Below are 14,456 nucleotides of genomic sequence, written 5' to 3' on the forward strand. Positions count from 1 at the left end.
CACAAACTCCTTATGAACTGTTGAGGGGACTTATGAAGTCTTTCTCACAAGCTTTCTCTCACAGGTTGAATTTTTTAAAAATATCAAATAAATCATCATGATAATACAGAAAGTCCCCAGAACTCTTCAGAAGCAGGAAACTGTAAACAGCAACATCCTGAGTTTCAGTAAATAATTAAAATGCAAAACAGAAACACCAGCAAAGCAGATGTTAGGTGCAGATTCCTGTAAGATGAATTTCGTTGAAGCTCCCCAAATTTGTTACCCCCCCCCCCCCCCCACCAGCCAGCCTGTGAAATCTGGTGTGTTTTGGATACTAAGCATTAACTCCCACTCCTCACCCTTGCCACCAGTGGTTCTCCTGGAGGAAAAGGAGCTCTTCTGCTAAATACCATGTGGGCTGCATTTTTCAGCGTGTAGCAACTCTGTGGCAGGGCAGCTATTCCTAAGCCCAAGGGCAGAGAATCCTCTCAAAAATAGGAGCACTTACAAAAACCTTCCTGTGTGTCACAAAATAGCTCCAAGACAGGGCAGATGAAGGACAAAGAATTAAGAGCAGATTATAGTCCTGGAAGACGGGAACAAATGAACTGTTTGTCAGGAACCCTGCTGGTGTGTAAGGGAATGCTACCTGGAGCACTCACAGGATCTTTGCTTTTGTAACTATGCCGGGTGCTAAGAAATTACAGGGTTGGCTCCCTATAATTTTATCAATACATTGCCACACCTAATGTGATTTATGGTTCTTGCTTGTGATAATCTTAAAGCTGTAGCTGCTGCAGTGCTATGAATACATATAGCACCATCTTTTTCATCAAAAACAGGAATGATGTTTCCAGTCTGTATCTTTTAAGATGAAAATTCACAAATATGAACAACCAAACTTGGAAAATTGTGTAAAGAAATTTTGTTGTTTTATGTGGAGAGTTTTAACCCTGCAATATTTGACCACTTAATGCCCATGTTAACTCTCAAACCAGCTGAACTACAGTTTCACACTTATTAGCACCACCTCATATACCCCACTGACAGCAATTCCAGCCACCCCACTGATATTTCTCCCCAGCTCCTGCTCCCCAGACACTGCTGGCAGTACAAGCTGAGCCACTGCTGTTTGCAACATCCATCTCACCAGAACAACTCAAGCTTCTTTCCATGCATTTGTTCAGCCTGCAGTGACTTTTGTGCCTATCAACATTACTAAACACACAGGCACTGAACCTCCCAGGGCAAGGTTTTGTAAGCAGGCTTATTTTTATGTTGCACAGAACCTACTCAAGCCCTGATCGCTTACTGCAGGGTTTCCCCCTTCTCACTTGGGGAGGTGGCTGTTCTCTTTATAGCTCCATGCACTAACTGAATTCCCCTTGCTTGTGTGTACTGGTATTTATCACATCGGACCACCTGTGGCATTTAAACACCTGATTGGAAATGACTCAGCAGCAAAATCCTGTGGGGAGGTGATCTGCTACACAGGAGTGATTGTAAACAGGCACCAAAAACTCCCAAGTAAGGCCTAAGAACACATACAGATGTTTTCATGAAGCTGTCTGAGCTGATGTTATCTGTTATCAGCAGAGCTAGTCAAACCTCAGAAATCTACTACAGCAAAACATTTTCCTTCTGATTATTTCAATGTTGATCATGGGCTACAAAATTTTAAGGAAAAAAGAAGACAACATTTGTATGGTAGTATAACTACTGGCTCCCACCACCTTGTCCACGTTCCCAGGAAGGTTTACACAGAAGTGCCAAACTAGCTTAGAGCCAGGCACCAAACTGAAAGCCAAGTTTCCTTGATTTCTTCCTCATCCAAGCCCCTCCTTCCTGCCCCAAACCTTATTACTGCTTGTCGTGGCTGCTATTGAAATATTTTTATGCAGAAGGCTTCAATACTCTTTTGGACACATGTTGAATGGCAGAGGGTTTTATTTTTCCCCAAATCGATGCTGAGCCCTTTTGCTTTGTATCAGACCAGAAATCCTGGTGTTTGTTGAGAGGAACTTTTGCAAATTAGCTTGTAGCAGAAGGTGCAATGTAAATCAGCTTGGAATTATAACGTACACCATGAACATTCTGAACACCTCTGAACAGATGAACTATTAAGAACTTGCTTCTTTAATTTCTTCAGCATTTTTGGAAGTTGGACAAGGCACTATAATCAGGTATTATCTCCTCACAGTACAAAGGACCCCATGAAAGAGTTTGCATATTCTCCTTGCAGTCCTTTGGGATCTGAGAGAAAAAAAAAAGGTTGGTTTGGTTCCACTTTAATCCTTTAAGCAGCTAAAAGGACCTCCAAGCAGACAAGTATTTTCTTGAGAAGCCTATACTGTTTTGAAGAGGAAAAAGTGCTGTCCTTGTCAGTGACCATGGAGTAAAGAGGGTGCAGCAGAGACAGAATGGAGGAGGGCAGCAGGGATAAGCAAACTTCAGGGGCTCTGCCAGGAAGAGAGAACTGAAGAAGGTTTAATGTGCAACTCTTGAGTGCTGTTTTGCAAAGATTCTGTATTTTAAACCCATCTTCTGATGAGATTGCAATACAAGAACAGGACAGTGACCAAAGAACAGACCTCAAAGATGAGATAAATACCCTCCCCTCCTCACCACAAGCAGCACATACGCCTGATGAGGTGCTGGAGGCAGCTGAGAGGTCCCATGCTGGCATCCACTGTAGAGCTGCTCTGCAAAGCCCTCCTGCCAAGGAGGCCACTCTGCAAGAGTTGCTTTGGCACATGGAATGCTGTCCTCTCATGTGCATCTGCCTCCAGCTATGGTCCTTCCCCCATGGAATTTTTACCCGTGGTGGCAGCATAGCTGTGAATGTGACCACAGGAGTGCTCACAAAGGCCAGAAACAAAAGCACCCTCTCACCTCTCCTTCCTGCATCGAGCCAATTCTGCTCCTTCAGGAGTCACCAGCTGCCCTGAGCACACCACAAGCTGCTCAGAACAATTTCTGGGCCCTCTCTGAGTCTCTGGAAAGTACCTGCACTATCACTGTCTGTTTCTGCAAACAGATCTATCCCAAGTCATGTGTCTTTCTTTACTTGACTTCAGGTCTTTCTGCCAGCTCAGCAAATTTGGGCTCTCATTGCATAGGTGAAGGCAACTGAAATTTGTCCACTCTGTCATAGCAGGAGATCAGCTATTCCTCAGCAAAGCATAGCACGAGGACAGAGGAAAAATGTGCAGTTGCCCAAATGCAAGGATTCTGCAGAGCCTGCACGTGGGATGAGATGTTCCTGTGGGAACACAACCCTGTGACAACTTTGGCAAATCTCTGTCACAATGTCACCCAGCTGACACCCAAGTGCAAGGGTTACTCCAGCATTGATTCACAGCCATGAGGGGCACAGCACTCTGCTGCCTGCAGCCAGCACGTTTTGCCTGGATCTGTCCCCTCCCAGCCCAAGGGACAGAAGCCTGCAGTGTCACTAGTGCCCGTTGGCAGTGATGAGCACGGGGTACAGTGAGTTTCCACCTTTGTGCTGTGTTGCAGCATTGACCTTGGCCAGACTCCTGTCTGATCATTGCAGTCTGCTCACCAGCCCTGTTTGATAGGTGTGGGAGCCACTGAGGGAAGGTAAAGTGACACATGCAATGCTCCTGATGAAAGATGGAGTTGGAGCTCTGGTTGCCTGGAACTATGCCCTGCTCACCAAACTATGCCCTGCTCACCAAAATCCATCCAGACACAGCCCCCAATAGATGATGTTTCCATGGCCCAAACACTTCCCTTCATTCCAACTAATTTCCAATACCCCCCCCCCCCGCCCCCCAGTAATTTCTTGCAGTTTTCCTCATTGTTTTCTAAATAGATTTTTTTTTCTACATACCTGGCTGGGGGGTTTTGTTTGATTTTTTGGTTTTAGCAACCACCTCAAAAACCAGGACCATGTCTGAGAAATCAGGTTTCCAGCACAGATGCTGCAGAGAGCAGTGGTTTTCAGGGCTGTTCCTCTGTTATTAGTGAGAATTGGGAGGTTGGACTGTATTGCATTGTGCTGAGAATACAAAGTGAGAAATGAAAGGAGAAGGAGCAGCTTGTGTGAGAGCCCTTTCATTCAAAAGGGAAGAGTGAGCCACGGTGAACACCTTCAACACAGCAATGATGTGAAATCCTGAGGCCACCAATTAGCCTGGGCACGGGGAGAGGGAGGAGCAGAGCAGGCAGGACTACAGTCCAGTGCACCAGCAGGTGCATTCCCAACAGCCCCCAAAGAAGAGGGCTCCTGGGTAAAACACAGCCTAATGACCATTATTTCCAAGAACACAAGTAACTTATCTGTAAACATCACTCCCCCAACCAGGCATTAGCTGAAAAAAAAGCAGCTTTGGGGAGAGATACTAATTACATAGCTCTCAACAGCTGGACTTTGATCATAATTACAGTGCCTTTTTCATCTTACATTAGTGGCTTTCAGCTGCAGCTAGGTGGGCACTTCTTGGAAGGTGGAAATCCCGCCTGTTTCAGACAATCAGCTCTTTTTATGACTCAGAGCTGACCTGGGTTTTCTGCAGCACAGGATGAGCTCCCACGGTACCATCCAAGGCAGTAATTCATGGAGGTCAGTGGCCTGGCACTTCAGTGCAGGTGCTTCTGTCATTACAGCAGCACTTCCCAAGTCCCAAAGCCAGAGCACTGAGTGTGCATATTCCCGATTTCAAGTATTTCAAGTAGAAGGAGAAAGACTTTGAGGTCTGCTGAATTTTGGCGTGCCTCAGCTCTTTCTGTTTAAGAAGAAGAGAGATGGGCAGACTCAGGATACACCTGTCCAAACAACCTCGCCTCAGTCACAACCTACATTTGCATCCTTCACTTCTGCAAAAGGATGTACATCCCCATCTCGGCACCCACTGTTCCTTTGCCCCTCTGGCAGCTGGGCTGCAGCTCCAGCACTGAACTCCAGCACACAGCAATGAGTGGGGTTGTGAAGGAGGAGGCTGCTGCCCTGTGACCCAGCTGAGTTCCCTATGTTTTTTTTGTGATGCTTTGCTTTGATACCCACATTTACAAAGAATTTAATAGCCTAAATGAGGGAGCTGGGCTGTTGAGACAGAGGCTGAAGTGGCTTAAACAATCACACACAGCACAGAGTCTGGGCACCCAGCTGTTTTTCCTCATCTGTGGCACTGAATTACTGTGTTCTTTGGATATATCATTTCAGAGGGCCATGAGAAATGGCAGGCATAAGGCACATGAGCATCATAAAGGCACATTAACTAATGCTCCTCAGTGTGCTCTGCATTCACCTCTTGACAGAGGAAATGTTTGAGCTGGCTCCCACGTGTCCTCCTGCTGGACACCCCCAAACTGAAGAGCCAAGTAGATGAAGCAGCAGCAGATGGTAAATCAAAGCCACAAATCTTAGAGTTAACTGGGATTTATAACTTCTTCCCTCTCCCCACTGAACTGCAGGGAAATCTGTGTGGCATGCATGCCTCCCACCAGTTTAACAGCATTTAAAACACCTTTCACTGTTGGTTTTTTGCCAGCATACCTCAACATTATCAGTTTGCTGGTTAGATAATTACTAGATGTAATTTTAAAGTTGCAAAGAAGCACACTAGTATTAGCTAAATAAAGTATTTTAGCCACATCAAAGCAGAAGAGTCTCAAACTGTAAAAAAAATGCAATTCTGAAACTATTGAATTTTGTTAAGCAGAGAAATGTCACATCATAAATATGCAACCAATGGAGCTTAAAGATGAAGACCATCTATGTCTCAGACTGAGAAAAATATCTTTGGGATCATCTTTGAGCTGATTTTGACCTGTGGCAGAGCACAGTCACTAATAATTGAACAAATGCCACTCTTGGCTCATGTAAACAGACATGCATAACAGCTGAGACATGTTGTTACTCTAAGCTATATCTCAAACAGGTTTTATGACTGAGGGGTGTCACAAATTCTGTCTATCCTGAGGCTTCCCACACTGCAATGGTCACTTAAAAACTCATCATGCTGCTCAGGCATGAGGTGAGGAGCAGCATTTCTACTGTAAGGCCTGACTTGCTGGATGGGGCAGATTTGCAGGGTTTTTTCAAGGCTTACTGAAAAAGTTCTACCAAATACAGCCAATGGATTCTTTTTCTCTTTAATTCATGCTCCAGCTGAATTTTTTGCCTGAGCCACAGCACCAATTTTCAGAACCTGTTATTTGGCATGAGATGGGATACAAACTGGCAGGAGCTGACAGGCTGGAAAGCTGTCCCAGAGCTCAGGTACGCTTCCCAGTGCATCTTCTCGCTTTCCAATGTCAGGGTTTTTCCCTTTTTTCCTTTTTCTTCATTTGCAGTTTTGGAATTTGCCTGGCTGGGGCTTCCAGCCATGGAAACATTAATGTGCTAAAGACTCCACTGCTGCCAGCCCAAATCCACCTTGCTGGGCGGGCACTGCTCTGGCGCTGCTTTCTCCTGGCCACAGGCACATCCCCTCCAGGGTCAGCGGGGCTGGGTGGATTTGCAGGAGGTCAGAGCGTGGCTGCATGTGCCTGGCCAGCCCTGGGCTCGTGTTGTGGAAGGTCTCCCTGGGGAATCCAATACCCCCGGCTCCATTCCATCTTCCTGTGCCCCGGCAGCGCGGCCAAGGACCGTGCGCTATTTCCCAGCCTCTCTCCTTTCCCTCTGCTGGCCCCAAACGCGGCCCCTCCTCGCTGCCAGGTCTCCACTCTCCTCCCCAGGACCTTCACGCAGCAGTGGCACCAAACACCCGGATTAGGGGGGGATAAAAGCCCCCACAAACCTCGTAACAAAGCACGGCAGTGGGGAAAAAGCCCAGAGATCACAAAGCTGCCTGCAATGCCACGGGCTGGGTGATGGTGGCCAACCCCTTTCTCCAACACGGAGCTATGCAGCAGGGTAGCCTTCCCCAGCACCCTGTGGAGGATGCAGAGTTAATAGTTAACTCTTCCAGGGATTAATGCCTCTGTGAGACACCAGCCAGGGCTTTTACAAAACACAGACAGAAACCAGTCTTATAAAGGAGCTCAACAAGTGACTGTGCCCAGAGGCTTTCACCTCTCCGAACTTTACGACTGGAAAAATACCATCTACATGTCATTTGCATGCTTAAATATAGTATCTTCTATTGGGAGAAACAAACAAACCGACAATGTGATACTGTGACACCTCGTGTGGACATGCTCTTTTATCTGCTGGAAAGTTATAAAACTCAGCGTAACAACAAAGCTAAAATAAGAGTGGTTGTCAGGCTCTGACGCTGGCTGTTAGACAGAAGGAAAAAATATTCCTGGAAAATTGCTCTCTCTTAGAAGGCAGTTTTTTTCTTCTCTGAATCTTTTAAATTAATTATTTATCCTTTAAATTCCAGAATCTCAGGGCTCAATAGTTCAGTTCCTGTTATTCCCAGGAGTTTTTCCACTTAAATAAACAAACAAACACACAACAGAAACCTAAAGCCATTCCTGTACTACCCAAAGCACAGTGTAACCTTCTGCTCCAAAACACTAGGGAAAGATACTATCAGCCTTTGTATTATTTATCATATATTTTTTTTCCCCTCTAATGCCAAAGAGGAAAAGGGGATATCTTGAACGGATGCCTATAATTAAACAGTAACCTGTTAGAAAGCCAAAAATAATAATAAGCTCCACTGAGCATGAAGAGAGCAGCACATTTTTTCCGCGTGCAGCCCAGCTGCCGCTGGCTGATAGCAGGAAAGTTAACGATTACACGGAGGCTGCGATCAAACTGCGATAGCAGGGTTACGTCACGCTCACACTCACCGCGGGATGCACGGATCAGGGTAGTACGGCAAGGTGGTGAAAGGTGCTGCTTCAAAATTCATTTCCTTCCAGCCCCTCCTTGGGGACAAACTGAAATAAAATAAATAAATAGATATAAAGCCAGCAGGCTAAAAGCAATAAGGTCAAGTGGTACACGAGGTACAACTTTAGAGATTTATTTTACACTTGCGGATGGGTGGGATCTGCCAGGGGCTTGGCCAATGGGATTCATCCAGTTACCCGAGCATCACCACCACTCCCTCCTCACCAGCTGGGCATCTTCTGCACAGATATTTTCCCCTCCTCTCAACATCCTTAATAAACTTTGGTGTACGCTGGCCACACTTGTTGTTGGGAGCTCATCTGGGGCTTCTCTGAACTTCTGATCTCGCCAGTCATTGGTTGCCTTCCCGCCTGACTTCACAGTTTAATTTTGGCAGCTCTTGCAATTTTACAAACTGCTGTGGCCGCTGGTCATCCTGGTCTCCAGATGGCCGGAGTTTCCTCTGCTGGGTGCAGTGCCTGTGCTGAATTTCATCCTACTTTAAAAGCTTCCCTTGTCAGCTCTGGGGTTAGTACCTGCTTATAGCTGCCTGGGGAAATTTTCAGTCTCCCTCCCACCATACACAGTTCACACAGTCTGTTGTGGTCACAGTTTCAAAACTGAATGACAAAATACGGGGAAATTCCTCAATTAAAAATAACTTTTTAAAAAACTTTTGCCTCTCTGCCTCCCCTTCCTGCCCTCCTCCCTGCAAGAAAGCTATCAGGTATATTTGTTAATGTTTCCCTTGACAGCTTTTCATTTTTTCCCAAAAAAGTGAGATGATACAGAAATCTTGCATTGTTCTGGTGTCCTCTAAATAACATACACGTTTTCCACAGAAAAAACCCCAATATTTTCAACGATTTTGAGGAGAAAGTAAAAGTAAGAAAATAGAAATCACATCTTTGTCAGACACTAAAGCTTAGAGAAACAAGAGTGAAATCCACCAAAACAAACTACCAAAGATGAAAAGCAGATCTGATTTTCCTGAAAAAGCATGAAAGCAAGAAAGGATGGCTTTAATTCTCTCCCCACCACCTCTTTTTCTTTTTTTCTTCTCTCTTTTTAGTCACACAGAAAATCATTCAGGAAAGCAACCTGTTTTGTCCCTCTGTTTTTTTCCCCTCCATGATTTATCCGAATAGTACAGGCTGTAAACCTATCCTGGTTTTGTGGGTTTGGAGAATGAATGAAATATGAATCAGGAGCTAAATTAAAATGGATTCCAGCAGGAAAAAAATAGCACCCATGTATCTGTGCACCAGAGGGATTGCATCTTCAAGCAGACCTATATGTTTGTGTGGACGAGGAGTAGTGTAAGGGACTGCTCTGTAGCTCATCTATAGTGCATATTTTGTGCCAGTGTCAGCACTAATTCCAGCCACCCCTGCAGCTAAAGTCAGGAACCCTCCAAGATGGCAGCAATTGCCTCTTATTTTTCCCTTCTGTGTTTTCCTTGTAGGAAATGTTGGTTCAAAGAATGTCACGTGGAAACATTTTCTTTGCTGCCTGTGCCAGGATGGCAGGAGAGCTATTTCAGACTTGACATTCTCCACCCACACTCAGCCTGATAGCTTCTAACATCTGTGAATTGTGAATCCTGTAAACTCGCAGGGCTGATCCCCAGCCAAGTCCTAGCAGCTTTCACTAAGTGGCACTCACTAAGGAAGAGAGGCTGGAAGTGAAGGATATGTTTATTAACTGGAGTTAAGGGCTCCCTGCTGCTGGACACTGCTTCCCCTGCCTGGCCCGGGGAAGAATGGTACTATCAAACACCTTTTCTTTCTTAGGCTGAGCCCTGGAATAAACATCAAACATTTTAGCTTGTGTTATTGGGGAAGAGGTATGGGAATCTCCAAATCTGCTGGGGAGGACAGAGAAAGATTCACAGCAGGGTTTGCACACACACAAAGCAGCCCGGGGAGAGCTTCAGAGTGGCTGCATCCTCTTCTGCTGCTGAAATCAGGGCTGTGGGCAAATACCTCTTGGGAGAGGGCAAGGAGGGCCACACCAACTCACGGTCCACACTGCCAGCCTGGCTCTGGTCTAGGCCTTGAGCATCCGCCCTTAACCACAGACACAGCAAGGAAGTGCTCTCCCTGCCCAGACCTTTTGAGCAAGAGCTTGGGTTCGTGCTCTCGTATTCCAGGACATGTTTTCAATCTGCACCCATGAATGTGGATATGGATAACCAACCATGCACATAGGCAGCAGGCTGGGCTCTGGACCCACTGCTGAGACCTCATGCTTGCTCCTGGAGAAACACCAGAAGCTGCTTGGATTTCATCTACCATGCCCATGGTGGGGTTAGCTGTTACCTCCTCAAGCCTGACTTCATGGAAGAGTGGTCATGCATTGTGTGCCCTCCAAGCAGCCTGGAAACGTTTGTCTCTACTCATAGGTTTCAACCTAAAAGGAAAAAGAAATGTCATGAGAAAAGTGCTGTTCTTGTGAAACCCTGCTCTACCTGCTTTTTCATGGGAGCCGGAGAAGAGTCTCTCCCAAAATGGCCTGGCTGCAATGGCCAATGCTTTGGGAGCAGGGAATAACTCCCACCTGGAGACAGACCCTCTCCTGATTTTGGCCAGTCTCCTCGCCCAGCATGTGCCCAGATCACACATCCCAAGGGCTTTGTGAAGTAAAACTGGCAGCTCCTGACATTGCTGCTGCTGGGCTGCCCTCTGGTTTTACACTGCCTTAGCTCTGCTCAGCCTTGGTACCCCAAGCACAGTAAATACAAGTCTGTTACAGCCCAAACCCCCAGTCCTGTGGTTCCTGTTTGCAGTGCTAAACACATCTTGCAGTGCTGCAGTTCAGAAGTGGTAGTCTCCAGCTAGCAATTCACAGCAAAAGGATCACTTCTCCTGAAAAAAAAAAAATTAAAAACCAGCACCACATAATTCTGATGAGAAATAGTGGCTTGTAGCAGGGCTCTCTTCTCACTCACAAGACACTGATGAGAGACATTTCTAGCAAGGACATTTCCACAAAAACTTCAAAAGGGGCCACCAACTGCCTTAGACCTGGACCACCCTTCATGCCAGGGGTTGGGTAAATGCAAATTGTTCATGGTTTGGTTTTCTTTGGCAGTGCACACATTAGCTTTTCCCAGAGAACTGGACATTTTCAGGCTCCAACAGAGGTCTGGACATGTTCTGAGGTAGCTCAGAATGTCTATCTTTTGCTTTACTGACCTAGAAAACAGAGCCATGGAAACCCACTGGCAGTGTACAAAAGCCCCCTGCAAAAGCAGCAAGTGTCCGGGTTTCTCTCCTGCAACCCAAACAGCCTGCCTCCCTCCTGCTCGCAGCCAACACTTGGCTGTGGGCTGATCGACCAGGAATTTGGGCAGAGATATTGACCAGTGCAGTGAGGTTGCATGCAGCTCCTCTCAGCTGCAAGGCACGTTGCATAGCACAGTCAGCAGTGGAAACACAAGCACAGGGTGTGTGCCTGTGTGAATTGCCAGTGCCCTGTGCATAGCTGGGAGGCTATGTGGTATTTGGCCAAGTTCATTTGCACTGCCTTAAAGGAAACCTACTGGGAGATGGAGCCTGAGACATTTGAGAGTTGGGGATTTCAGAGGGGGGTTCAAAGTGAGTACATGAGGACTAGTACACTTCATTTAGGAAGAAATTCTATATTTAGGGAGAAATTCTATACTTTAAGAAGAAATTCTTTGCTGTGAGGGTGGCGAGGCAGTGGAACATGCTGCCCAGAGAAGCTGTGGACAGCCCATCCCCGCAAGTGTTCAAGGCCGGGCAGGATGGAGCTCTGAGCATCCCGTTCTAGTGGAAGGTGTCCCTTCCCCACGCTCGGATGATCTTTAAGGTCCCTTCCAACCCAGAGCAGTCCATGGCTCTGTGATCCTGGGAGCACAGGCAAGGGGGAGCTCCTTTCAGCGGCAGACCCCGAGAGGAAAAGGGGCTGGTGACATCCCGAGTGTCGCTGCCCTTGGCTGCCGGCGGCGAGCGTGCGGCCGCTGCGCCGGCTCCGGGCAGGCACGCGTCCCGCAGGAAGCCGGGCTGTCAGGGATCCGTCTGGCCAGCGGATTTACAGCCCAGCGAAGGGCAGGCAGCGCACCAAGCTTGTGTGTAGGTGGGCAGGAATGCGGTGCTTCGCTCCGCTCCGCCGCTTCCCCGTCTGCGGCAGACAAACAGCCAGGAAACAGCTGTGAGCGCTCTGCCTTCCCCCTCCCGCTCCCTCTCTCGCCTTAAGCTGTCGCTGAAACGACCGGGAGATTATCCTTTAGCGAGGCAAACATTTATATCCCCGGGAGGAGACTGCGGGGGATTTGTGATGGTCCCCGCATGCCTGTGAGCAGCCCCACTCCTGAAAAGGGCACACGGGAGGGGCAGTTTCCTGACATCTCTGTGCCCCCAGTCCTGTTCCGTGGCTCCGGGGACCTCTGAACCGCTTGGAGCTGAAGAAGACAGGAAGATGCTTTCCTCTGAGCCACCTTTGCAACTGCTGGCTTCAGGATTTGCCTGAAATCAGACCCACCCTTTGTGCCAGGGGATGAAACGATTCATTCACAGCTTGGGGTTTCCAGGGGAGTGGTTGTGGTCCTTTGTTGGTTTGTTTGGATTTTTTTGTTTGTTGGGTATTTTTTTTTTGTTAAATTAAAATTAATTTCTTTTAAGAGCAAGAAGTCTGTGGGATATTTGGGGATTTTTTTTTAGTTAAAAAAAGTTGAAGAGAAGGAAATAATTCCCTCCTGCCATCAATGAAATGTTTTTAGCTTGGCTATCCAAGGGAACAGAAAGCCACATCAGCATGCCTTTTGAGCACATTTTTCAATTTTAACTAAATATTAGGGATGTTTAAAGGTTTCAAAGGAATTAAGGTTTTAGGAGTTTCATGAACAGAAGTAAGCAAAGACAACTATTCAGTAACTCCAGTGAAGGGAAAGAGGAAACAGGAGTAGGACCCTCACAGGATCTGGAGGATCTACCCGAATGCTGTGGTGGTGGGAAAAGCTTCCTTAAAAATTCAGATTTTGCCTCCAGATAATTTCTGATCCCAGTGCTTCAGAAGTGTCAAATTTCTAGCTTTTTTTCAAGCCTTCCCCCCCTGCACCTTCCATATTGAGAGACAAGGGATGGGGAGAAGAGCAAACTTAAAAAATAAATTAATAAAACCACCACAATTCCACATGTGATCCTGCCCGTTCCCCCAGCACCTTTGTCCCTAGTGCAGACACAAAGCAGTAAAGAAGGGCACTCGTACCCCAGGCCCCCATGCTGGCACTGCCCTGCTGGGGAGCACAGACCTGCTGGTGGGGCCCGAGGGACTGAGCCCAGGCAGCAGCTCCCCACATCTGTGCAACATCTGGGCAGGCCATGCTTGGTCACCGATGGCCAAGCATGGCCCAGGACTGATGACAATCCAGTGAGCCAGCAGTCCAGCACAACACCACAGGCACAGCCGGACAGAAGATGGCAAAGGTGTCTCAGTGTACCACTCCCCACATCCTTCTCCAGCTACACCTGGACATCTCAGTGCCAGAAACTGTGGACTTCAAAATACACACCAGCTTCAAGCTGCCATCTCTATGTGAATACCATCCACCTGGAGCTCTGCACAATCCTCATGCCAGCCATCAACTGCTTAGGCAGAGTTAGGAGGGAACAAAGGACAGGGCACTGTTCCAGCCCTGCTCAACAGGACAATGGGAACTGCTTTCAGAGTTGCCTAGTTGCCTTTGGTGTCTCCAGTGTCACACCTGTAGTGTCAGAGCATCATCCACTCACAGCAAAGGTCAGTATAGTTTGCAGGGATAACAGATATTTTCATGAGGCACAAACCACTTCATGAGTGTTTGTCCTCCAGTCTCAGCAGGAGCTCAGATGACAGGGACTGGAGGACTGACTGCCTCAGAGGGGAAAAGCTCAGGTCTTCCATGCTCTCATCCCTCACCATCACCTACTTTGTAGTTTTTTCAGGGCATGCCCTAGTTCTCTGCTTGAGCAATCCTGAAACTGTTAATACTTTTAAGTAACCCAGAACAGCTACAACAGGAGTTTCCCACTGCCACCCTTTCTACTCCATCCCCACAGCTTCTAGCAAAGTACTTTTTACTCTTTTCCTGTTCTCCCACATGCTTATGGAGACTTCCAGCTCCCACGGGACACTGAGTGGCATCCTTTGTTTGCTCTAGGCTTTCCCATCTTCCAAGTCCCGGAGCAGAGACTGGTCCTAGGGGAAAGCCCAGAGCACCCATCTCAGCGGGTTAATTCAGTTATGCTCTGGGCTTCCCGCAAGCGCCAACTCCTTGTGTTTCCATGGGATTGGGCCAAGCCAAAAAGCTTGCCTGAGGCTGGCCTCACCTCTAATCCATCAGCCTCTTTATCTCACTGACCCCCCCCATCAAGGCCCTCCGAGTTGTAGTTTCCTATGTCACAGTCTGTTGGTTAAACCCCAGTACAGCCATGGATGTCCCCTCTCCTGGAGACATTCCCACCACTGAGGGCCACACTGTGTCTTCTCTCTCCAAAAACGGGGGCAGCAGAAAGTTTTGACTCTTGTTTTTCAGCTGGAAGGAGATGGCATAGGAGCAGACTTGAAGCTGAACATGTGTTTTGGAAGCTGCAGTCTCCATTTTCTCCCCTTTGAGGAGTCATCAACTATACGGGTAATACCATCAGCGAAGAGCAGA

The 14,456-nt window shown here is 47.4% G+C and overlaps 1 protein-coding gene across 4 annotated transcripts in view; it reads right to left on the minus strand.

The window, feature by feature from the left end:
* The window catches only part of TP63 (tumor protein p63), a 103,124-nt gene extending 92,949 nt beyond the window's left edge, over positions 1-10,175 (minus strand). For all 4 annotated transcript variants that reach the window (XM_038146157.1, XM_038146156.1, XM_038146161.1 and 1 more), the window contains exons 1-2: positions 10,117-10,175; positions 7,753-7,842 (exon numbers count right to left, since the gene is read on the minus strand). In XM_038146157.1, the coding sequence (XP_038002085.1) occupies positions 7,753-7,842; positions 10,117-10,154 (128 nt within the window). In that variant the 5' untranslated portion in view covers positions 10,155-10,175. The remainder of the gene's footprint in view (positions 1-7,752; positions 7,843-10,116) is intronic.
* Positions 10,176-14,456: the final 4,281 nt, after the last annotated feature.

This window comes from Motacilla alba, chromosome 9, assembly GCF_015832195.1.
Source record: "Motacilla alba alba isolate MOTALB_02 chromosome 9, Motacilla_alba_V1.0_pri, whole genome shotgun sequence".
Lineage (NCBI taxonomy): Eukaryota > Metazoa > Chordata > Aves > Passeriformes > Motacillidae > Motacilla > Motacilla alba.